General features: G+C 45.0%; 1 protein-coding gene across 4 annotated transcripts in view; it reads left to right on the top strand.

The window, feature by feature from the left end:
- The window catches only part of JADE1 (jade family PHD finger 1), a 169554-nt gene extending 143079 nt beyond the window's left edge, over positions 1-26475 (top strand). For all 4 annotated transcript variants that reach the window (XM_069242204.1, XM_069242196.1, XM_069242212.1 and 1 more), the window contains 2 exons: positions 3266-3383; positions 23239-26475. In XM_069242204.1, the coding sequence (XP_069098305.1) occupies positions 3266-3383; positions 23239-24125 (1005 nt within the window). In that variant the 3' untranslated portion in view covers positions 24126-26475. The remainder of the gene's footprint in view (positions 1-3265; positions 3384-23238) is intronic.
- The last annotated feature ends 551 nt before the right edge of the window (positions 26476-27026 follow it).

Raw genomic sequence — 27026 nt, 5'->3', positions numbered from 1 at the left:
CTAGTGATGCATTCGGGCGTTTGCAAGTTGTTTCTCTTCAAAGAATTTTTTTGACTCATGAAATACAATGTCACGCCACCCTTACTTGCCAATGCGCACTGACTCCATGCTTTCGTCGTCCACACTTTCTTCAGAGACCGAACATAGTCGATTGACTTCGAACTGCCAGGGACTCAAGCCCTCTATGGGGCCATGTACCTCTCATGCTTAACTCCTTCATAGAGAATGAACACAGGGTAGTGGAATGGACACCCTTCCAGAACCATCCCCAGTGCAACCAAAGGTACCAATGGTCTAACTAATTGCCACAAAGTTTGTAATCTCTGCTTCTCCCCTGACCATGATGAAACCACATGCAAGTCCAGCCTCACCTTTTGTTTGAAAAACACCCTCCTATACAACCAGGAGAGGCGTTTGGCACATAAAAAGATTGTTGGGGTCAGGGATCGATGCCTGTTACCAAAGCTTCATAGCCTTCAGGGCCCCTGCTGCCATCGGACACAAGTTGGTACCTACCCAAGTACTTAGGTCCAACAAGGCCTCCGTTCACAGGCATCACCCCTCCGCAGTCATTGAGCTTGAAGATCCACAAGCTTCCAGCCCTTTCAGAGATGAGTACCCTTTTGATTGTGGCACCGAGGACAAAATAGACTCCAAATCCACTGTTTTCGAAGCTACCATCAGTGTGGAAGAATGGTGACAGCCGGCTCCGACGATTCTGAGTAACCCATCCGACCCCGAGGAGGAACTGGATGCAAGGCAGAAAAGGCTCCTCATCAATCACCAGACGGGATGATTTTGACAAAACTACCTCATGTGAAACCCTCAGGACTAAGTCTCAGAAGAGGACGTTAACATTTGAGGGGGAGCTTGCTTTGAAGCCCCTTCCAATTCCCAAGCTAAATAAACATAGAAAGAGAGACACCTACCCTCTCCCTTACACCCCTCTTCCTCCTTCACCTCCACCACTACCACCAGTCACCTATTGCTCACCACCTTAATGGCCTCCACCCTCACCAAAGGGATCCCACATTTCTCTTACGGATGTGGCAGCTCCATTGGCCCTGCCGACCCTCATGAGGCACCCTTTGACAAAGGGTGCACAGATGACGATTATGACCTCCATCCTCTGGGAGACCCAGATTAGGATAATTACCTTGTGATGGCATCGCCCCAGACAACATCACTGCTTCCAATTAGGTGGGCTGCCAAATTCAGTAAGGTGGGCATGCATGTCCTACACAAGGAAGGTGATTTCTTAAGGCAGACACTATCCGTGCTAAAAGGCATGGTGAAATCTGGTCCTAACACCTTTAAAGAGCCAGTCAAGGTCAGCGTTGTAGTTTATAAATTATCAACTGCAAGGAAAACAGTGATGTAACGAATATTAGTGCAGTGCAAGCCAGAGGATTCTTGTTCTTTCCCAGTAAGTGTGCTAGAGGCGTTAATTAAAGCCAGGGCAGCAGAGCAAGGTTTCGTGCTCACTCATCTCCTCCTGTTTTTCACTGACTCTAAGACAGACTTCTTTTGTTGAGCATAAATCTTGTTGTGGCTTGTATTACATGATAGCTTCTGTTTCAGGTTATTTGCTCTACAAAAAAAAGTAGTCAGTGTCCAAGCCCTACTTCCAATTCAGATTTGTTAATTTGGAGTCGTCCCCCCCCCCCCTTTTTGTCAGGTAGGCTGGCTCATTTTCAATAATCTGCAGACTTTATATTTGCATATGCCAGTCTGGGCCTCACCATGAACATCCCTTTGTTCTGTGCCTTTTCGCATAGAGTCATTTCAGCAAGGCCGAGCCAATGACCACAGTGTAAATGTATTGGTTGGGAATTCAGATATATGTCTACTTAGACATTCTGCTGATTTGGCCTGTGATCTCAATACCTCACCATTCTTTACATCAGGTACTATCTATGCGTTGTGCTTGCTTGTCCACCCGGTAGAAGTCCTGTTAATGTATGTTATTTTTGCCAATTACGTAGAGTGTATTTCTTCTTTGAAAGGAATGATGCCAAACTGAGTAATTTCCGGTTTTCCAGGCATACACATTTGGTGATTCCAAAGAGCTTTCTGCATGAATGTGATTCCCCTGGCCTCAGTTCGCATGAGTGAAACACTCATGACTCTGTACTTGTTAGGCAACCTGCAGAGGAGGAATTCTCATTCTTTAGAGATCCCAAATGTGCATTGCATGCACAGAAGACTTCTATAGCGTTTGTGTGAATGACAAGATTCTACAAGATTAAAATGGTACTCCAGACATGCCTGTTTTTTTTTTTTTGCATGAAGTTCTCTTTGGGTTACACTAAGTCACATTTGTGTTTTTTCGAACCATAAGTGAATAGCTGAAAAGAGACTCCAATGTTCAGAGAGCGGGGAGGCTTTAGGAGCAGTATTTCTTGTCTCCACTCGCAGTTTATTGCTTTTGGATTCTTCAAGGTATGAAGAGGGGCCTTTGGGGAGTTTTTACCCGTTAGGTTCCACCCTGTGTTCGTTAAATTATACCAGGCCACTCAACATTTAGGCTTTCACAAGAGACACAAAATATCATCCTTTATATGGGTTGGTCTGCTAAAAACATCTCAGTCTCCTCTGGATACTTCTTGCAAAGCTAATGCTAAAGTTAGCTGAACTGACTCTTCAAATAGGCCACCAGACAGGCCAGGCCTTCCCCAACACCCAGGCGCCTGAATAACCCTCAAGATTGATACTGTACCATGCAAAGAACTATTGCATACCCGTTTGTTTCAAGTACATCTGATTAGAATACTCAATGCCATGCCATTTTTGAAGGGTGGAAGAAGATTACAGTATTAAATAAGCTACTCTCTCTCATAACTACATCTCCCAAGCATATTTTTCTTCACACTAACCCACACCCTTATCTTCTGCCAATAAATGTATTCTGTCAAATACGTGTGTGGGGCAGATGACTCGCATGTGCAGTTTGTTGCGCATGCACTTTGTGTTGTATATAATACATGCTCTGGCACGATTTCTATTGCAGAATGATGTAAATAAACAGATTGTAGAAAATTGCTGGAGTTTGTGGTGAACGGTGACCTTTTCTTATTTTTAGTAAAAAGTAAGTAATTGGGTTGAACAAAAATGCAGTAAAATGTGTTACGATATCTTACAAAGCCTTCCATCGTAAGCATATTTCTACTGACCTACTTTCATTGGAAGGTGCAGATAGATGTCTGGCAGGCTTGTAACGATCTAACACATTTGATGAATTAATATATTCTCTTTTTTTTTCCAGGTTCGTAATCTTACGTACATGCTAACCAGAAGGGAAAAGATGAAACGCTCAGTCTGCAAAGTCCAGGAGCAAATATTTAATCTGTATGCGAGGCTCGGAGAGCATGAAAGCATGTCAGGTATGCTATACATTATTATATATATTTTTTTTTATGAAAATGGCCTGACACACAAATCTCAATAAGCATCTTAATACCAGTTACTGATTTTTATAACTATTCAGCACAAATAATTTACTTTTGCAAGTCTCCAGTCCAGTGAATCCACTGCACAGAATTGAATTTATCATCTCTGCCAGGCTCACTCAAACTGGGGGCTGAGGGATTCCCCTACCGGAAATTCTCCTTGTTCAGTGTTTTTGAGAATGTAAACAGGTGTCATACAGCATGGAAATAGCTGACACAGTGGTCTTTGAAAAGAACGTCAGCGGCGGTCACTGCAAATCTCGAGGGGTGGTGGGGGAATGGGAGAGGGGGAGATGAGGGGATGGGAACCCAGGAGGGAAAAAGAAAAAATATATATATATAATTAAAAAATAAACTTACCTTGTACCGCTGTCTCCTGCTGCCTCGCTCCTTTTCCCTCGATGTCGTGTCCCAGCATTCATTGGGACACCAGCACAGGTTCCCCTAGCAATCCTGGTGCTACTCTCCGTCTAAACATAGAAGGAAAGCAGCACCAGGATTAGTTTGAGCAGCATTAACTGAGACAGCCAGCCAAACACACATACACAATTAGGTGCACTCTGTTCCCCCTCCCTCCTGCAACCCCCCCACGCACCCTCGTGGCCTGCCCATCTCCTCCCTGCACTGCTGGCCGAGCCAGCAGCAAAAAAAAAAACAATAGTGAACTCCTTAGCCTTAACAAAGGAGCCTCTCCCAGTTACCATAATATATGAATCATTACAATGTTTACAAACTGTTAAGCGTTCCTTATTGCCTGAAGATCTTGGAATCACACATATCATGTGCTACCTTTTACATCAACAAAATCTTAACCTATGGAGCCTGGAGAAGGCAGATCAGGTCCAGGTGCTCCTGTTTTAGGCATCTCCCCAAAATTTCAGTATTAGAGCCTTTCAACATCTATTGTACAGACCCCCAGAAAACAGCCAGCAGCATTTACTGAACTAGAAAAGACAACACAATGCAGAGAAAGGCTGCTCAGGGTGAGTCAGGAGTTGTACTAGGAGGGCCTTGGGACCAGCTTCTCATCCGGTATTGAAGTTTCTTTTCTTTGGGGGAGTAGAGAGCAGGAAGTGCATGGCAGAGTGGATGGGAACACTCAGGGGGGTTAAGCAAATTACAAAGGTCAGTGGCCGCCTCAGTCTGCTGGAAGCAAACCAAAATTGGCTGAAGAATCTTCTGGTAGTGGCAGATGATGTGACAGCCATTGAAAGAAAGAGGTGAGACTTACTTAACACAACAGATAAATGTGAAATTGGGTCAAATCGGAGCTTAATAATGTCTAATTATTCATGAAAGTCTGCTGAAACGTTTGTTAACAAAACAAGTATCAGGAGGTACATTTAGGTAGTTGTACCAGGTAGAGGTGCCTGTCCCCTATTGTTCATCATTTCTGATTGCTACTTCTTCCTGCATATTGCTTACCTCTACTGTGGGCATTAGTGTGGACACCATGCATAGATCTGTTCACCACTCCCAAAAACACAAAATAACAAAACTTCACCTCTGTATACCCGGACCCACAGTCTGTGGGCAGTGCACTATTGAACTGGTCAGGGGATAATTTTCTACTCTTTTCTGCCTTTTTCCCTTCTTCCTGTTCATGGTAGGGAAGATGAGGCAAGCATCCATGACCCTCAGCCTATTGGCCTCAAGCTTGGCAAGACAGCCCTAGTAGTCAGCACTGCTAAAGATGTTAATTAATCCCCACAAGAAGCACCTCCACAGTTAGGACCTTCTCACTCAGCACCACAGCCAGCTCCGACACCCGGATCGCAGACATCTGAACCATGTTGGCTGGCAGCGGAGTTCCTAGAATTCGGCTACCTCAAACTTCAGAGGAGTACATGGTTATCCTACACGAGGCAAGAAAGCACACTACTTGTGCCTCCAACACAGCTAAGTGGAGAAGGTTCATGCAATTAGTGTATCTGTAAACCGACCCCTTTTAATGTGTCTGTGCAGGAGATTGTCTGCTACCATCAGCATCTATACAAGGCATGCCTTGCCTACATTTCGTATGATTACACTTAACCGCAGTTGCTACATACTTACAAAATAAATAGCACTTACCTCTTTTTAGAGTCCCAGTCATTAATGCCTTCATGAATGCTGATTTGCACCTTGCGTGTCTTTAATGCCTGGAGCGCAGCCATGACCCAAAGTCGTGCTCAGTCTGTCGGGCCATGCATCCGAAGGCTTTGAGGGAGTGGTCCCTAAAGTTGATGGCGGCCCGATGCTCGACCTTGCGCAATTCGAGATCTCGGTTGAGAGGAAGGTCCCATGATCGTTTGCAGAGTCCTCCATTGTCGTCAACCCAAACCAAGTCCTTGGTGTGATTGGGTAAGTTGAGGCACTAGAAGAAATCCAAGAAGTCGAAGTGTACTTCGGCTTCTCCTTGTCTGTCGGCTGACAAGATAAGGGTGCGTCGTCGTTCTAAGCCGCACTCTGCTAAGCCTGCACCTGGGCTGAATCCATGCCTCCCGAGTTTCCAGGAGCTGGAGCAACTCCTGCCCAAATCAGAGTTTTACGAGGCCATGTGCCTCCTTTTTGTTTTTTTGTGCAGCTCAACACCACTGGGATGCCTTTTGGTCCCACTGAGTCAGAAGGAGCCTCTTTGGGTTCCGCGCCAGCGGCTTCAGCCTTGACGCCAGGAGGCACCCATCACCCATGGGTCCTGTCATGGTTCTGGACCAGTGTCTGTTGTGCTGCCATGACCTTCCATGACACTGGTCCCAATCCTGACACTTCTAGTATCATCCGCATCCACGTGTGCGCCATCTCCATTGTAATCCCAGACTCTGTCACGGGTCAGTTGGGCGTTGTATGATGCCAATTCTGATGCTGGCAGGAGCCTTGCTTCCTATATCGGATCCTGAGCCCTTTTGTTATGGTTTAGGTTTCAGAGATGAATGGGCGTGGTCGCTGGACCTTTTAAAATACCAGTTCCACTAAGAACCTATGAACTTGCAAACAGACTTGGGAGAAGCCAGCAGACTGGATACTTCTCCAGATACTGGCATGCTTTCTCCCTCTACTGTATCTACAGAGGGAGCTTCTTACTCTGTGGTAGTGAGGAGGGTGGCTGAGGTCCTGGACCTTGAAGTTGCCTTCAGTGGCCGTCAGGACTTGTCTCATGACAGTGGTGCTACAACTGGGAGCTTTCACCTCAGAACACCAGCTCCCATTTACTGAGGCCCTCAGGGACTTCTTAATTGGTACCTGGACCAAATCCAGCACAGGGGCTCCTGTGAACAGACAATTCTCCATCACCATCACCCCGCTCCTGGGGACCCAAGTCGTCAGATGCAACACCCCACTCCTGAAAACTCGGTTATCCAAGCTTCTACCTTCCAGGGTGTATCCCCCACAAATAGGGAATCCAAAAGGTTGAACTCGCTTGGGAAGAAAATGTTTTCTTCTGCTAGCCTTGCATTCAGATCCATGAACACTGTATGCCCTTTGGATCGTTATTCTCATGCTATGGGGTTACGGTTGCGCAAGTGCTGCCACAGGTCCCGGAGGAGGCCCGGGCCGTACTCTGTTTCTCACTGATGGGAGTGACACAGCAAAGTTCACAATCTGTTGCGGACTAAACACAACCGACTCACTAGGCAGAGAAGTTTCATCAACAGTGGCCCTGAGGCGCCACTCCTGGCTGAGGACGTCTGGATTTTCAGGAGATGTTCAAGCTTCCTTGATGGACAAGCCCTTTGATGGCACCCATCTCTTCGGAGGCAAGGCAGAGTTGACACTCAAGCGCTTCAAGGATTCTCAGACTATGGCCAGATCCTTTGGCCTTGCAGCAGCTCCACATTCCCCCAGAACCCCCCCAGTCTGCCATTCATGGCTACAGAAGTGGCATCCAATCGCGTCCATTCTCGGCTAGCCACCATGCTGTGCATGCTGCCCAGCCTCTGCGTGGCTGAGACAGCAGGATCCACCAACCTCATGTATCAGGTGGCTAGTGGTCTCAACAGTCTACCCCCCTCCCTTAGGCAGCAGGCTCAAACCTTTCTAGTCATCTGTATGATGGCTTCACTGAAAATAAGGATTTTTGGTATCAAACATCTTGAATAAATAAACCCTTACTGAATCCAGTGATGGATTTAATAATAAGTGCACTCAGAGGGCATTTTAGAAGTGCCCCCTGAAAGCCTACTAACTCCTAGCGTGGGCACTGACTTTTCAAGACCAGTGCACTACCTTAAACGGAGCTCAGGCCTCCAGAGTTGAGAGCCAATGCTCTCGAAGGCTCAGAACAAGGCCTGCTCTGGGCAGAGGTGTGACCTCCTCTCCTAAGCTGGATGGACATTCGAGGGTGGGGACCGTCAAAGGCCTTGCTGCCTTTGTAATGCAACCCAGGCCTCTCAAGATGGTGGAAATGATCAGCCCCCCGTCCTGACCCCATTTTTGGCAGCAGCACAGGCAGGTAAATTAGGAGTGCCCACTTCATGCTGATGCCACCCTTAGGGTGGATGAGCTGAACTGGACACTACGTTTTAAATTCCTCTATCTTATTTGAAAGAAATTAGGCCAATAGCGTTAAGGCTATGCCCACTTCCTAAACGAAGTGCTCATAAGATGGGTATAGTCACCCTAAAGATGAGTAGCCCATTAGCTACCACCTAGCACTCACTGTAACACCCTTAAATTCAGTATTTAGGTGGCACCCCTGAACCCTAGAACTCAGATTCCTGTCGATCTAAGAAGAGCCGGACACAGCAGAGTCACATCAGCAGAGAATACTGAAGATACCAACTGACTTGGACCCCAGCCCTAAAGCCTGTTTAGAGTCCTCGAAGATCCTGCACCAAAAAGACAATTTGTCCTGCAGCGCAGCGACATCCAAAGCCTTGGGAGGACTGCGTGCCTTCAATAAAGATCAGGATCTCCAGTGGGCAGCGGACCTGTCCAAAAGAAACCAACTTCAAAGAAGAAGAAGTCTGCTAGAGGAACCACAGAACGGCCTCTGGATCCACCTCTGCAACCGATGCCCACGTCCCAAGTCCAAGTTGACCCACCGGTCCTGTGAAAGTTCCCCAGTGATTGAGTCCACCATGGCTGACCTCTGCCAGACTCTTCCTCAAAGCCTGCAGCATCAATCCGAAGACACCCCTCTGACCGTGACCATCCTGGTAAGCTGTTTCTGATGCCAAAAGACACCCCTGCACTCGGACTGGGCCTTCAGGAGCTGGACCGTCGGAGACCCTACATCCCCTGGCTTCTAAACTTAGCTGGGCAGCTTTCGGTTTTCTTCTTTCTTCCTTCTGTCTCGAGCCTGTATCCTTTTTCCAAGATTGATCTCCCCTATTGACTTACATTGGGTGTCTGAGGCTGTGTTGGCACGCTGCACCCTGCCGCCCCTGTGCCACTGAAGGTGTAAATTTGCTGCTGCCTTGTGCCCCCTCAGAGCTTACCTCAACCCCCAGAGACCAACCCCGCTTTTACTCACCTGTGAGGAGCGCATCTTCATTCACCCCCAGTCCCCATTGGTTAACTTTGGGCACCCCACTCTGAATTTGACTGCTGCACCCAGCTGTCCTTCTGCCGCTGTGGATCAAGGAGACTGGGTGGTAGCGCTGGACTTGCAGGATGTGTATTTCCACATTCCCATCCTGCCTGTCTTCAGGCATCACCTGCTGTTCAAGCACTTTCAATTCACAGGGCTCCCCTTTGGTATTTCCAGCCCCCCTGGGGTGTTCACCAAGGTGATGGTGGTGGTCGCAGCTTATCTGCGGAGATTAGAGCTGTCAGTCTTCCCCTATCTTGATGACTGGCTGCAAAGGTGGATTTGCCCCAGGCTGTCGTCTCCCACCTTCAGACTACAGTGGACCTCCTGCATATGCTGGGATTGACTATAATCGTGCCAGAGTCACACCTGACTCCCTCGCAGATGCTCCCCTTCATCGGAGCTGTTCTGGGCACAGTGCAGTTTTGGGCTTATCCTCCCAAACAACAAGTCCAGGATATTTGCGTTATGATACTGATGTTTCAGCCTGTAGCCTGGATTTTGGTGAGAATGATTCTGAGGCCGCTGGGCCTCATGGCACTCTGCATCCTGCTGGTGACACAAGCCAATGGCATTAAGCGGGCTCTGTAGTGGAACCAAAAGTTCCAGTGGGCGCAGCATTGGGGGAATCTCTCCAACAAGGCCCAGATCCCAGAGGGAACTGTAAAAGATGTACAGTGGTGGTTAACAAACCGCAGTTGGGTCAGAGGCAGATCCCTCTCTGTTCCCTAACCAGACCTGACAGTAGTGACAGATATGTCACTCCTGGGATTGGGCGGCCAACTGGCAGAGGTGGAGATCAGAGGCATCTGGTCTCTGACAGAATCCTGAATCCACATCAACATGTTGGAGCTCCGTGCTAGCATTGAAAGCATTTTTTCCCTCTATGAGGGGGAGATGGTGCAGATGCTCACAAACAACACCACTGCCATGTGGTACTGCAACAAACAGGACAGGGTGGGTCATGGACCCTTTGTTAGGAGGCTTTGTGCCTTTTGACCTGGCTGGAACAGCAGGGCATATCCCTGGTGGTTCAACATCTGGTGGGATCTCTTAATGCCAGAGCAGATGAATTTAGCCATAAACGCTTAGCGGATCACAAATGACTTCTCCATCTGAAGGTGGCGTAAGATCTCTTTCAGCAGTAGGGAGAGCCTTGGTTATATCAGTTTGCCTCAGCAGAGAACGTGCAATGCCAGCAGTTTTGCACGTTGGAATTTTCAAGACGGCAATCACTCTGAGGCACCTTTTCTCTCAAGTGGAACTCAGGCCCTCCTGTACGATTTTCTGCCAGTCCACTTCTGCCCAGAGTTCTCAAGAAGATCAAGAACTGCTGGGCCCAAGTAGTCCTTCTGGCTGCAGACTTGGCATGTAGAGTTTGGTATTGCGAGCTGCTGAGCATTTCCATCGATCCTCTAATCAGACTTCCCCTTCAGGAGGATCTTCTCTCACAGCAGCAAGGGGGGGTTCTGCGCCCAAACCTGTCCACCCTCTGTCTTCTTGCGTGGAGATTTAGCAGCAACAGGTGACCGCTTTTGGCCTTTCTCCCAAAGTCTGTAATGTAATCTCAGCAGACAGGCATCCCTCCACCAAAACGGTATATGCCTGTCATTGGAAGTAATTTGTGTGCACTGTGCACAGACAAGTCTGTTGACCCTCTCTGTAGGAAGCTGGCTCTGTATATACTATATAAAAATGAGATATAGTGCTCACAGAAACCAGGGGTTCCCCAGAGGCTTAACAGAGGTTAAAGTAGATAATTAATGCTCTCTTTTGTGGTAGTGTGGTCGGGCAGTTAGGCTTATCAGAGGGTAGTGCAAAGCATTTGTTGTACATACAGACAATAGAAGAAGCACACACTCATTGACTTAACTCCAGACCAATGGTTGTATCAAAAAAAAATATTTTCTTAATTTATTTTTAGAACTACAAGATTCAAGTTGCAGGTAAACACTTCAATAGATTAGTATTTCACACATGTATCAACAGTACTTTGTTTGAAATCGATAAGTTATACAGTTTTTGAAATATTGGCAATCATCTGTTTTAAAAATGCACATTGCAACTTTCAGAACAGTTCCTGGGGAAAAGAAATGTTAGTGCGATTTGCAGGTAAGTACAGCACTTAGAGTTTCAGTCTCCCAAATTTTAGGAAGTCCACCAGTTGGAGTTCAAGTTACCCTCAAACACCCACCACCAGCAACATGGGGACGGCCGGGTGCAGAGGTCAAAGACAAGCAATTTTAACATGGGCTCCTATGGAAACGGGATACTCAGAATCAGGTTCGCCTGCAGGTAAGTACCCGTGACTCGGAGGGCAGACCGGGGGGATTAGAGGTGCACTGAAGGTGCCACAAGTTGGCACCAAACACACACCCTAAGCGCACAGGAGTGGCCGGGTGCAGGGTGCAAACAGGACGTCTGGTTTCCAATGCTGGTCTACAAGGGAAACCCAGAGGTCACTCAGAGGCTGCATGGGAGGTCCAGGGGGGTGTCTCGGGCACACCACCAGTTGGACAGGGAGGAGGGCCGCCTGTTGAAGGTGGCTGCACTGGGTGTCGGTTTCTCCAAGGCCTTGGAGCTGCGGGTCCAGTGGGTCCTTTGGCATCGGATATCTTCGTCTGTAGCTTTCGCAGTCAGGGGGGTCCTCGGGATTACCTCTGCAGTTGTCTTTGTGGAGGTGTGGGGAGGTCAACCCAAGGGTGGGCACTTGCTTGAAATCGCCTAGAGATCCTCTCTAGCTGGTTGGACCACCTGGACAGGGGCCATGGGCATCGGGTGCAGAGTGGTTAGGCTTCACGTATTCGGAGTGAGATAGGAGTACTTAGTTGTTGGTCTCTTCATGCACTGTTCACAGGAGTTCTTGGTCCTGTTTGGTGCAGGGTAGTCCTCTGGAGCTTGTCAGAGGTCACTGAGCTGGATGCATGGCTGTTCTTTTGCAGGTTCTTTGAAGCAGGAGACAGGCCGGTAGGGCTGAGGCCAAAGCAGTTGTTGTCTTCCTTTTTCTCTGCTGGGGGTTTCACCTCAACAGTCCTTCTTTTTGTTAGGTCGCCGGGAATCTAGTTGGCCTGGGTTCAGGGAGGCCCATAAATCCGATTTATGGGTATTTTAGGGGTCAAGAGTCAGGGGGCAGTAGCCAATGGCTACTGTCCCTGAGGGTGGCTAAACCCTTCTAGTGCCCCCTCCCTTTGGGGACGGGGGCACAAACCTAATCCTATTGGTCCCTGTTCTCCAAACCAAGATTCTGTAGGGAGGGGGGTCACCTCAGCTCTGGACAGCTTAGGGGTAGTCCTGGCTGGGATGGTCACTCCTCCTTGTTTTCCCCAATTTTCCTGCAGGACTTGCCACTAAAAGTGGGGCTTTGTCCTGGGGCGGGAAGCTGGAGTGCATGGGGCACTGTAATCCGAGGCATGAGCCTTTGAGGCTCACTCCAGGTGTTACAGTCCCTGTAGGGGGGAGGTGTGAAGCACCTGCACCCAGGACAGACTTTCAGCCCATGTGGTCAGAAACTTGACTGAAAGTGGCAGGCTGGCACAGACCGATCAGTCCTACACTAGCAGTTTGGCTAACATACAGGGGGCATCTCTAAGATGCCCTCTGTGTGCATTTTTCAATAAATCCCACATTACATTACATCACCTTGCCTACTTTTTACTCACCCCACAGCCTTCTAAGGAAGAGGAGAGACTACACCGCCTGGACCCAAAACAAGTGTTGACGTTCTACCTTGATTGTACAAAAGAGTTCCAGGTGGAGAGCAATTCTTTGTAGTATAAGTGGCTGCCAGGAAAGGTCGGACTGTGCAGTAGCAGACCATCTCTAGATGTTTCATACTCTGCATTAAGATCAGCAATGCACTGCACAAAAAGCAACCCTCTGAGGGTTTGCGTGGTCATTCTACCTAAGCTAAAGCTGCAACCACTGTGTTGGCACGCGGAGTTCCAGTCCTTGATATCTGTCAGGCGGTAACATGAGCATCGCTGCACACATTTACTAAACACTACTGCTAGGACAGCCAGGTCCGTGGGAACTGGCACTTTGCCCATTTAGTCCTGCAGTACTTTCTAGTATGAACTTGGTTTGCAGACCAACCTCTGGAGATGGTATTGCTTAGGTAAGGAAAATACACCTAGAATTCTCTAGCAGATAAACAAGTTGCTTACCTTCGGTATCGCCTTATCTGGTAGAGACAACTTGATCTACAGGGATTTTGGTTATTGTATGAAAGAGGAGCATGTGTAGTGTACTTTACCATTGTGGTGCATTCATTTCATTGACACTTGTTATGTAGCTTGTGTTACGTTTTTTGCAATGTTGCAGAAGGTGATTTCCAGATTTTGGCAGTTTCTGAAAGGCCCACTCATCTACTTACAATTCTTGGATAAATGTTCCCTGACTGTCTGTTTTTCAGAAAGGTGCTACAGTACCCTTATGGTGGTCTACCCTGATTTTTTGAGATTTTTTGGTTAAAAACACTACGGCAAATTGAAGAAATACTGATGTATCCAATTGTAGTGGAACCTGTAGTGGGTAGTAGGGCCTGTGAGACAGTAACAGTGAAAAGAAGTAAATAATGGTTAAATATTCTTATTCCACCTAACAGAAGAGAATGGAAGGGCCATAATTGTAGTGTATCCCAAGGATATAACACATGAAACCAATACCAGTAGAAAAGACCTAATACAATAGAATATGAAAAAAGAAAATGTTTTGAAAAGTTATGTTGTGAGTTACTGCTCGATGAGGGGCATGATTGCTCAGTGTCTTGTGCAATAAGATCCTTCAACATTTTATGCAGGCAGGTATGGTGGCTGAGTGATAGCTATTGAAGAATGCTGAGGTGTTAAGGATGGAATGGGGTCTGCTATTCTAACCTTATGCTTGTTTGAGTTCAGGGAGGAAGGTGGTGGGAGGGATGGGGTTTTAGCTATTGTTAATTATTTGTTATTTGTACTGTCATACATTTCACTATATAGTTTGAAAGGGAAAAAATGGGCCATAAAATCATAGAACATTGACAAATGGAAAAAGCAGCAGCCTCCATTTTCAAATGAGGAATGCAATAATTGATGCACTATAAATTCATTGTTACTGTTGTGCGGATGAGCTAGGACAGTTTCAGTTTAGAGTAGGTGACTTTTGTCCAATTGACCCAGAGCTTGTTAAGCAACTGAGTACCCAGATGTATGTGATGTGCATCAACCTATGGACCAGATGTACTGATGTTCCAATTTATGTTCATAGTCTAGGTGGCTGTAGATGCACATGCTATGCATACTCTTACCATTGTGTGATAGACTTGCAAGTGTACAAGTTGTTTTTCTTAAAAGAAGCTTTCAAGTCACAAGATATGGTTTGACTCCTCCCTTAGGGCACAGTATGCGTAGATACTGACTCAGATTTCTTTTTTTTGGGAGGGGTGGGGGGGGTTTCACCATCAGGTTACGACGTACACTGAGAACTTGAAGGCTCATGTATTTTCACATGGGCCTGCATGGTTAAAAAATCGACAATTTGATTTGGAAGAACAGTCTGTGCTTTGATGACTGTCGTTCTACACCATAGACAACTTTGTAAAACCACCAATTATGGTTTAATGCACCCGAGACCGGGGTCTTCCCTGCTCCCTTCATGGATCTTGAGCCCTTTCTCAACGACCAGCACCGCAGAGTGCATACTCCAGGTATCTATGGTCACAACAAGCACAAATTAAGCAATGGGCTCCAGTAAAGCAGCTTCCACCTTTAATCAATGACTTGCTCTAGTCCCACTTAATCCCCCCTGATCACACAGCACTTGTCAGGAAAGAATACAAAATTACCTTTCTCAGTGGGAGGAAATCACATCAGACTAATGTGTCCTACCAGTCACATACAACGGTTATTGCTCAGAACTTCACTTCTCCTCCCAACATTACACCTGCAAGACACATTCTCAGCCTAGTCAATCTCCAGCCCTTTACAGAAGAGCTACAGGGTATCCTCAAAAAAAGAGGCAGTATAGAGGGTGCCTCCGCACCATTAGGGGAAAGGAGTGAGCCCTCTTTACTTAATTATTCCTAACAAGGGCAGTTCCCTCAATCCCATGCCAGACCTCAGGCATTTCAACAAATACATCCGGTCAGAACACTTCCATATGACAGCCCTGCAGAATGTCATCTGTCTGCTCCAACAAAGCAATAACATTACTGTGCTTGCCATTTGAAACACCTATTTCAACATACCCATCCACCGTACCAACCAACAGTATCTTCACTTCGTAGTAAGTGAACATCACTACCAGTTCAAAGTACTTCCTTTCTGGATCACCACTTTTCCAAGTGTGTTCACGAAGTATCTAGCAGTGATGGCTGACCATTTTGTGAAGGGATGGAGGCACTCATGTTTTTCCCTAGCTAATCAACAGTGGTGGCAGGCAGCAATGCACAGCACACACTCTGGCATCCCTGCTCCACAGCTTGAGGTGATCCATAAATGCTACCAAGACCCACCTCCAGTCTCAATAGATCTGATCCTTCATGGGATCCATTTTGAATTAATTTACCGGGAAAGCCTACCTCAAACAGCAGGGAATGTTGGCATTCAGGCAGTTGCTGCCTCTTTTTCAGCTAATTTGTTGGCTCACAGTACGATCTGTAATGCAACTCCTAGGAATGATGAATTTATGCATTTCCATTGTACCGCATCCCAAACTCCACATGCGACGTGTTGGAAATGGCCTCTGCAGGGTCACCCCCAAACTTTTTTGCCTTCCTCTTCTTCTTTTTCTGACCTCCTTTTTGATGGCTTTAGGACTCTGGACACTTAACCACTGCTAACCAGTGCTACAGTGCATGTGCTCTCTCCCTAAAAACATGGTAATATTGGCTCATATCCAGTTAGCATATTTAATTTACTTGTGAGTCCCTAGTAAAGTGCACTACATGTGCCCAGGGCCTGTAAATTAAATGCTACTAGTGGGCCTGCAACACTGATTGTGCCACCCACATAAGTAGCCCCTTAACCATGTCTCAGGCTTTCCATTGCAAGGCCTATGTGTGCAGTTTCTCTGCCACTTCGACTTGGCATTTAAAAGTACTTGCCAAGCCTTAAACATCCCTTTTTCTACATATGCCACCCCAAGGTAGGCCCTAGGTAACATATAGAGCAGGGTGCTTTGTAGGTAAAAGGCAGGACATGTTCATGTGTGTTTTATATGTCCTGGTAGTGGAAAACTCCCTAATTCGTTTTCCACTACTGTGAACCCTGCTGCTTTCATAGGCTAGCATTTAGGGCTACCCTCATATACTGTTTGAGTGGTAGATTCTGATGAGAAAGGGGTAACCAGGTCATATTTAGTATGGCCAGAATGTTAATAGAAAATCCTGCTTATTGGTGAGGTTGGATTTTATATTAATATTTAGAAATGCCACTTTTAGAAAGTGAGCATTTCTCTACACTTAAATCCATCTGTGCCTCACAGTCTGTCTCCAATCCACGTCTGGGCTGGGCTGGTTGACAGCTCCCTTGTGCATTTCACCCAGATGACCACAAACACAGGATATTGAGTCACACCTGCACTCATCTGCCTACTGAATGGGTCTTCCTGGGCTGGGAGGGTGGAGGGCTTGACACTTACATTTCAAAGGCTAATGGCCTGCCCTCACACAAAGGACTGCCAGACCCCCTACTGGGACCTTGTCAGACAGACTTGTACTGAAAGGGGACCTTGTGCACTTCAAAACCACTCTTTGAAGTCTCCCCCACTTCAAAGGCATTTTTGGGTATATAAACTGGGTCTCTACCCCACCAAATGAGACACTTCTGGACCTGAACCTGCAACCTGTCAATAGGAGCAGCCTGGCTGCCCAAAAGACTCATCTGGACTGCTTTGTTGTGAAGGACTGCTGCCCTGCTGTTGCCCTGCAGCCCTCTGACTTTGCTTGGATTGAGCTTGCCACCTATTTTCTGAAGTCTCAGGGCCAAAAAGTCTTCATCGATACAGAGCCAGCCTGAAACGATGCACAGCCTGCCCTGAGATGAGAAAATTCAACACACAGCCGAACCAGAACGACGCAGCCCGACTTCACAAGTGAAGATTGATGCAGGGCCTGCATTGCAACCGGACATTCGATGCACGACCCTACTGGATCGATGCACAGCTGAGCTGGAATGACACAGCACAACTTCCTGAGTAAAGAACTGATGCAGCTCATGCAGTGCGATAGAAAATTTGACGCATCTCCTACTGGATCGATGCAACGCCTATGACTTCTTCCCGCACACCCAGGATTTTCCCTGCATTGTCCCTGGGCATCCAAAGATCCCCGCATCGCAATGAGGAACCAAGACTGCACACCGGAAATCCACGCAAAGCTCCTTGCAGTGTGTAAAGAAACGATGCATCATCTGGCCCGCGTTGGAAAATCCGATGCACACCTTATTTCTCCACTCATCTCCTCCTCTGCAGTCTCCATGCGTGGTAATTTGGATGCAAACCAGGTACTTTGTGCAAACAAGAGGCAACTTTTGATTTCTAAGATTTAAGACTCTTTTTAATATTGCAAACATGATTTCTCAATTTTTGCTTATTGAATCTTTATTGTTTTTACCTTAATTTTACCAGATAAATACCCTATATTTTTCTAAACATGTGTGGTGTATTTTTGTGGTGTTTTCACTGTGTTACTGTATGATTTATTGCAAAAATACTTTACACATTGCCTTCTAAGTTAAGCCTGACTGCTCAGTAACAGGCTACCAGAGGGTGAGCCCAAGATAATTTGGATTATGTGTGACTTACCCTGACTACGGTTTGTGGTCCCTATTTGGACAAAGGTGAATACCTCTGCCAACTAGAGATCCCATTTCTAACACATGCCCTTCAGGAACGCTTTGCAAGGAAACGGTCACACATGTGGGATCACTGGGAAGATCCAGTGTTGATGAAGGCCAGTACACTGCAACGGTTGAACAGCAGCCATTTTAGAGTGCAGGGCAGGTCTTCGTCATACCCTCTTCCGCAGGTGATCATTACCACGGACACCTCCCTCACAGGCTAGATAGAGTGTCTCAATTGCATGACAGTGCAGGAAGTGTGGGCCCCTCAACACTGGGGCAGCCACTTCAAGTTACCTAGCATTACTGGCCATATGCTTGGCCTTCAAAGCAGACTTCAAGGTCATATCTGTGGTAAAGTAGTACTCATCAAGAATGAAAATATGGCAGCCATAGATTACTTGAAGAAACAGGGCATGCAGACCCCCCCAACTTACTGCACTAGCACAGGCGATTTGGCAGTGGACGATCCACCATGACGTCAAACTGTTAGTGGAACATCTCCAGGGGTGGACTACAACTTTGGAAACCTACTCAGCAGAATGCATCCAGTCCACTGTACCCACACACCCTACACAGGTACTTCCAGCATTCAGACATCCCACAAATAAACCTGTCTGCCATCCCTGTAAATGCAAAATATGCCAATTTCTCCTCCAGGTACTGTTCTTTCACGTATTTGGCTAAATCACTGGGTTGATCGTTTTAACCTAAGAGTGCTGCCGAGGGCTAATCAACCAGCTGCCCCACATCAGATTTGCCATGTGCATGCATGGAATGAAAACTTGCCATCTATGTTTAATCAGGGAATATTTTCTAGGCCACCTCTTCATTCTCTGTGTCGTTCAGGCTGCTACCGGGTATGAGGAGCAGATTACCACTGTAATGAAAATTAGCAGCAGTGAAACAGGTAAGATGGAAGCTTCCCAACCCGACTGCGTCCTAGTTCTTAGAAAAGCATTGGCAAGTTAAACAAAAATATCACAGACCAGCAAAATAAGGAGGAAGTCGTATGATCCTCTAGAAAACCTTAAATACAATGAAACAATTTGAAAGTATAAAGGGTAAATTTTTGAGGAAACATCAAAGTATTTTACTCATAAAATTAGGAGTGCTAGGAAACCAGCTAAGGAGCTCTTGTAGGTCGCCAGGTATTATTGCCAAGTTAACCCCTAAAAACAATGAATTGACACAGTATTTCGCTGCCAAACTAGCAGTCTTCTTCCAAATGAAAGTTAATGCAATCAGTAATTTTCTTCTGTTGGTCAATCAGACTTAACTGCAAGGTCTAATTCTTCGCTAAGTGAAAGAATCTAATTCCATTGTCTTACGGAAAGATTCCTATTTTACAGTACAGCAAGTATATGCCAGAAGATTAAAATACCCCTCACATTGAAACAAAGCTCTTACGACCCCAAGCAAGTGAAGCAAGTCACTGCAACCCTCCTCTTCCTTCCAAGCATCTATCCATTCATCCAACTGCTGATATCCATTATGTCACTGATACGTGCTGTCATCCATTAGTTCTACCATCTTCCATTGTCTTTCACCATTCATATTGTCCCTCCATTCACTCTCTCACTTGTCCATACGTCAGTCATCCATCCTTTTGCTTATCCATCTTTCCACTCTATCCTTCCATCCATTCATCTATTCTTCCTTTTACTCATCCATCCACCCTTTCCATCTGTCCTTTCACCCCGTCACGCATCAACCCTTTCGTCCATTCATATGCCACCAATTTTACTAATCCATACATCTACCCTTTCCCTCTATCCATTCATCCTTTCACTCATACATCAGCTTTTCATTCACTCATCAGTACATGCCTCCTTTCACTCATCCCTCCATCCATTCACTCAATCCACACTTTTATCCATGCATCCTTCCACACTCCGCTTTCACTCACCCATCAGTCATTTTACTCATCCGCCCTCTGTTTTACCCCATCCACCCCGTCATCCACCTTTCATCCACATATCCACCTTTCACCCACCCATCCATCTACCTTTTCACTCACCCATACATCTACCCTTTCACTCATCAATCCTTTCATCCACTCTGCTATCCTTTCTCTCATCATCCTTCCATCCACCCTTTCACTTATCCATCTCCCTTTCATCCAGCCACCCCCCCCTTTTCATTGATCCATCCATTTTTTTCACTCACCATCCTTACCTCAATTCTTTCACTTATTCATCCACCCAACCAGCATTTCACTCATCCACTCTTTCACTGATCCATCCACCCTTTCACTCCCTCTCCCATCCACTCTTTCACATTAATTACGAGCACTTGTCTGCAGAGTTGCTGGTAAAAGAGGCCCGCCAAGAACTCCACGCCCGTTGTAGCAGCTAAAGCCTCTGCTTATCCTCCCAGAATCTTGCCACTGGTACCAGATATTATCTACAAGCATTTCACGGTTATATACAATGACATAATTGATTCAGGATTTTTCCCAGTACCTAGAAAAGAGCTACAGTTTTTCCCCCAATAAAAAAATCAGCGGCTAATGCCAGAGATTTAAAAAATAATTACCATACGTTGCTCCTGCTAATGCCTGCAATAATCCTAGAAAAAGCGCTAAATCAAGAAATTGTTCTTTCTGGACAACCAAGATCTTCTGGACCCATCATATTCTGACTTTAGAAGTGGCCACAGCACAGAATCGGCTTTGGTAGCTCCACGGACGACCAGAAAAATCATTGCTCGTTGCTACTTTTACTTTGCTTGATCCTTAAGCAACGTTTGACTCCGTCTACCATTTCGTGAGTGTGGCCTGTCTGTAAAGTCCTTGGGCGGCTGAGATTTTTTCCGATTAACAGGTCACAAACAATTGCTGGTGAGAGAAACCTTTTTCTTTGCTTTGTGGGCTCACACAAGGGTCATTGTTAAGTCTCATCCTTTTTTATCTTTCTTACACCTCCTGCTGGTCTGGTCAGATAGTTTGACCTCTCATTCTTTTCATATGCAGATGACTCCCATATAATTGTTACAATTTTTAGCAATACCCTGGCTGCAGCTGCCAATTTTCATTACTGCATGCAATAAGTTATCTGGTGATAAATAACTATTTGAAATGTATTGTGTAAAAGACGGAGGCTGTTATTTTTTAGGACGAACCATCTAGCTGGTCCCCTACTTGCGGGCATACTGAGTTTGCACACTTCCTATCCCAGTTGTGTTTGATGACACTTGTTTTTGCTACCAAGGTCAGTGAAGTCATTTCCTCTTACTTTAGCATCATCAAAATACTGAGGAAACGTTTCCCTTTTATCTTCTTTCCTTAGGAAAATCAGTTGTTCTAGTCCTGATTTCCTCACATCTTGATTAATGCTCCTTATCTGAACATCAATCAGCTGCTCTTAAATAAGTTGTAAGCATTTCAGACAAATAAGTTGTAAGCATTTTTAGGCTGCTGCCTAACTGATATTAAATATTTCTAAACATCAGCCAGTCTCTCAGGACTTTATTAAACTCCATTGGCTTCCTGTCAGGGATCCTATTATATTTAAGGTGCTCTGTTTAGCTCATAAAGCACTTGATAACATTGGCCTGGACTTTCCAAGAACTACATTTCAGTGGTATATCACCAAGTGGCTATTTACTGTGCTTTGGTCGAAGAATGGAACTTGTATGCCACTTCATATTAAGCCTCTTGAAGACCACAAACTATTTAGGAAGGCTTTACAATTTTGGCTTTTTATGGGCTGATCTAAGTGTTGTTCTTTTTTATATGACTTTTCTGCTTTCAGGCCTGTGATTAAGTAGCACCAAGATGCTCTAGTGTATTATTATACTTTGAGTCATTTTGTTTATTTTTTTTCACTCGGGTACTCACAACCACAGTCCATTGCCAGAGTTTCGATGGATGAACTAGTCAGGGATCTTTGACTGCACTTTTCCTCCTCTCCCATTCCTCCCGTATGTGGGGAGGAAAATTAAACCAATGTCTGTGACACTCCTCTTGATGGCCTCGAACTAGGCCAAATAGCCCTGGTAATCCACACTCCTGGAAATGTCCATGAGTCCACATGAGAAACATCCGCTAAGGATACATTTTCTCACCTAGAGACACTGCCAGGTCAGACAAAGAAATGCAGGAGAGCTGAACCTAGCAATCTTGCACCTGGGGTCCTAGAGTTTGGATACCTGAACCTCCCCAGAAATACATGACCATTGTGCAGAAGACGCACAGACCCACCACAAAAGGTTTGTTTATTACTGTTTTTCCAAGAAGCTAATCTCCCTGAAGGATAAGTCCAGTATGTTGTTTGCTGTATTTACATTTGCAGAAAAAGGGTATTGCCTACATGTCAATGTGCTTCCATCTTCTTGATAGCAGCGTGCATTACAAAGAGGAAAGATTCACCCCACATTATAATCTTGGTATTCAGGACATTCCTGAAGGGCCTTTTCATACCCCCATGTGGAACCTTAATATAGTTCTCAGGAGTCTCATGGGGTCATGCTTTGCACTTTAACACCTGTACACCTTAGAGTTTCATTCCTTCACGGTTGGCATAACACTCTTTAGATGCATTAGTGAGCTGCAAGCACTCAGCGTACAAGTCATTCATTTAGTTTCACAAAGAAAGGATTGTTGTTGGATCCAGTCCCAAATTCCTCCCAGAGGTGGTTTCAGCTTTCCATACATCTACATCATCTACTTGCTAACCATCACCTATGGAGGGTGCTGCTTCATGGTGTATGAAGAGCATGTCTATCTACAGCCACACATGCAACGAACAGAAAATGTTACCATGTAAGTATTTGTTCATAGAATGTATTGCTGTAGATTCTCAAGCACCCATCTACCTCCCCTGGAAGCTTGTGATGATTACAGATCTCGCCTTTTGTTAATCAGTCCACATTGCAAAATACACATGGTCACATGGTTCAGCACACTTAACTCCCTCAACACTTAATATACACTCTTCATCCGTAGTGCGAAAAGCAATCCAACTTAGTCAGTGGTCATGCCTATTGTGTATATTGTTTATTGCGGACCAAGGGAGAAGTCCACCCCATGTTATTACTAGAAAGCTTTTTAGAAGAAAAAACTACTTTAAAACGTGCAAGCCTAACACTAGATGGCATTAGTAAGCTGAGCTACACGCTGTGAACAGATGCTTGCAGGGTAAGTACCATTTCCTTACTGCATATCCAGCAAATTGTTGTATTGAAGAGAGTTGGCATTTTCTTTGTGAACTAATGTGAGTTCATAATGGATTCATATACTTAATCTGCAGATCACTGAAAAGTACAGAATACTATGGAAAATAATAAATTTAAATATCAACGGTTATTGACCTTACAAGCGACCCTGGTGCTTGAGAAACATTGATTACATATTGTAAATTCTCTGAATTATTTGAGTATCTCATGAATGCACTGTTGTTGCACAATTTTAAGAAACTTTATTTTATGTGTTCTAATTGTTCTTCTTTTATTCTCCAAGGAGTTTATCCCTCGTTGTCAGTAAAAAAGATGCTATTGTTCAACAGCAAGCCGGCATCTTCAGAAGCCCCCAAAATAGAGGATCTGAAGTGGCACTCAGCATACTTTAGGAAGCAGTTGGAGAAGTCTCAGAAAAGAGGCGAAGTTTGGCACCCAAAGAAAATGGAAAGAACCTTGCTCAAGCACTCAAACCCATCTGTCAAAAGGGAGCCTGCATTAGTGCAAGCAAGCTGTGAAAATACTATTACAGACACTAGAACTACAACTGCACATCGTAGAAACGATTCTGCAGCAGCTGAACACAGGAAGCGAAGGGATAACCAGTACCGTTGTGACGACTCCAAGGTTGAGTTAAAAGACAAGCATGCAAGACCCACCCATAAGCCTTCAAAACCCACAGGACCGTCACATAAGCAGCCCGAGAACAAACGGGCAGGGACTTACTCAGTTGACAAGTCTGTGGCACCTGCAGCCCAGAAACACCCTGTGGAGCCGACGCCCCAGTGCAGTCGTCCCACCATTAAAATGCACTACAACCAGCCGACAGCTAAAGTGCCTGCCATGCCCAAATGTTCACTCAAAAACTGGGGAGGGTTTCGAATTCCAAAGAAGGGAGAAAGACAGCAGGGCGGGACCCAAGAAGAGGCCTGCCGTCAGAACTCTCCGCATCAGTGTCAGGGAAGTGTTTCACCCAAAGATATGGACAGGACAAAGGGAAGTCTTAAGATGCACAATGACAATGATGGCTACGCCCCTGATGCTGAAATGAGTGATTCAGAAACAGAGGCGACACAGAAGAAATGTAGACAGCAGCGGTTGACGCCCAACAGTGCCATCAACAGGAGGTACGACACGGACTTCGTGAGACGAAGTGTCCTAGCGTCCTGATTGGAAATGTACCCAAACACCTCCTGCATGATAGTTGAACTTACTTCCTGCAGCAATGCACTATTTGTACAGTATGAGGCTGGGAGGACACGCTTTCAGTGGACATTCTTCAGTTCTGATCGATTAATTCCTGTAGAAACCTGTTTACTTGCACTTATGACATTGTGACTTTTTTTCCTCCTCCCCGGAACTCATTTTCATTTGTTTGAAGATAAAAAAAAAGAATCTATTTTCAACTTCGACAGTTCACATGTTGAACTTCAAACCCTGACTTTGGATGAGCCTATTTTATGGACTCTAAATTGATTTGGCATAGTGTGAGGGGCCAGGGAGTGGCTGTGCTTACCTTTTTTTCGTTTGATACAAAGCATTTCATATTTAATTTGGTGATGCCCCCTCACATTTTAAGAGGGATAGTAAATTTCAAGAGAGTAGTCATGTGTATGCTACTGAAAGTTAGAATGTTCACTTCCCTTGTACCACACTTTGTTTTAAATATTTTTCATTATTTATTTTGTTTCACCATCAGTTTTATTGCAAATTCCATACTTGACAACACCTTCCAGAACGCCAGCAAATGCACACGCAGAGCACTCCGACCGGCAGTATAGCAATGTGAATAACTGTCAGTAGAAAAATAGGTAGTGGTTCAGTTGAGACTTGCTAATTGCTGTAGTTTTGCATGGAGGAGGGTGGTATTTCAGTAGGCAGTGTTAACGTCCTTGGTCAACATCACATATTACATTGACCGGCAAGGCGTGCTGCTAATTGCTTCTGTCGGGGTCACATTAAGTCAACTGCCCGTGGTTGTATCATAGGGTCAACAGCATTTGGACAGGGGCGTGCAAGAACTAAGTGTACATGCAATAGTTTTACACCAAATTATTTTGGTAGACACCAGCAGTGATTGGTTATTGAATTAATAAACTACTTTGCATCCAGACCTATATTTTGCTTCACCTGTTCTCACCTAGAAAAGACAATGTTTTTCAGGACAGAGATCATTAAATATCCGACTATATACCATGAGATGAATCTTTTTTTTATCATATTCATGGTACAAGAAATATAAGCTTATGGTTGTCAGATAGCAAAGACGGCCTCCAACATGTTATTACATGATTGGCATTTTGGGCCAAGTATTTACTGAGCACAATGCTAAGACCTGAAGAACTGGATGCATCTGGGGCAGAAGAACTTTCCCTTCCAATTCAGGTCAAGATACCTATTTGCCAATTTTCTAACGCAGGAAGGGATTTGCATTCATGTTACACAATCGTTAATGCAGTGGGAGATAGCAGTACCAAGTGAGTGAGCAATTGGTAGCAAAGTCTGTAGTATTTTGTCTTACCTTGGTACCATCTATTTTGTTCATTTGTTAGGTAAAGTCACTTTATTTTAGAATTAGGAATGCTTTTAGAATGTAAAGTCCTAAAATGCTTGCAGTGAGAAAATGTGGGAAGCTGAAGGCTTCTTGTTCAGCTACTCGTGGGAAATCGGAAGAAGCGGTGTACAAGTGCAAAAAGATGCAAACTCATCTTTTTAATCTCCTCTTAATTTCTAGACCGGAACATTTCGTTTTGTCTTCCAGATCGTTAAGGATGATTGTTTACGAATCTGTTTTTAAGAGAGGTGGATTCTCAGTGATTCCACTTTGCTATGCAAGTCATGAAATCACCAATCCATCTAATGCATTACTCAATCCAAGCGTTATGGGCAAAAGCCTACTGTATATCAAGGTTTTATGTCCTTCTGTTCCCAGCTAAGAAAATTAAGCGGATACTCTGACTGACTGAGGAATCCTGAGCCCTAGTCCTCTGAATGAAAGACGGGTGATGGACGTACCGAAACACTATGGCTTTATTTCTTTTGCGCACTCCTAAGTGAGAACTTGAATTGTATGCTTTTTATCTTTGCTGCTTCTCTTTTGATTGTTATTAGGTCTGTTTCTCATTAGCACAATGAAGGATAATTTAGCATTAGCTTTGATCAATAATGGTTGTTAGTGAAAGCAGCAGTACTTTCAAAAATGCAATCAAAAAAAGTCATCGTTTCTTTGGCTCGAACTAGCACTTAATCTTTGCTCTCCATTCGTAGCAACCTTTATATCCATTTACTTTTAGATAAATGTGCACAATTTTGTGAGGATTAGAAATTGTCTATTGTTTACACTGGTAATCCCATTGTTACCTGAAAACTGTCCTCTTTGCCCTTGCGTGTCGAGTGTTACATATGTGTTCATACTCTGGGTACAGAAAATCAGACCAGAAATTGCTTCGACAAGAAGAGGTACAGCTCTGAATTTTAAATTGTGATGTTTTTTTATGCATAAAAATGGAGTATACTTTTCCTTTTGTCTATACGCGCTTCTGTTTCCTGTCCTACAGTTCTTTTCCTTTTTACTTCTTAATTGATTTCGATTCAGTTGCATGCAAGCAAAGCTTGTGGTGACCCCCATATCGACCTTAAACGTCAAGTGTTTGTGGTTCATTTTGTAAATGTTTTTGTTACCCAAGTGCTTCCTGTGGCTAATCTGAAGCAGATCACAAAAGAAAGTTGTTCGATTTACCAAACATTTAAGAGTTTAACGAAAAAAGGACAGAAACCTAGAAAACCCGAAAAAATACATTTTTTCATAGCGCTCATGGCTTCTTCTGAAGAGCTTTGCTTCTGGTGTTCTACTGCAGACACGATTTTAGTTTGGTTTTATAAACGTAATGATGATATGTTTCTGGCTAGTATTTTACAACCCACTAGCAGGACATGGAGCATGTTTTCATTTTGTTGCCTATCAGTAAGCGTTTCTTCAAGAAACTAGTTAGCTTTCACTTTGAAGATGGTCTTGGGTATGAGGCATGTCTCTAGTGTTAACGCCTCTTTGAAGTTGAAGTTTAAAGTTGA

The sequence above is a fragment of the Pleurodeles waltl genome, chromosome 1_2 (genome assembly GCF_031143425.1).
Source record: "Pleurodeles waltl isolate 20211129_DDA chromosome 1_2, aPleWal1.hap1.20221129, whole genome shotgun sequence".
In the NCBI taxonomy this organism is placed as follows: Eukaryota; Metazoa; Chordata; class Amphibia; order Caudata; family Salamandridae; genus Pleurodeles; species Pleurodeles waltl.
This window is presented reverse-complemented; position numbering and strand designations above follow the sequence as displayed.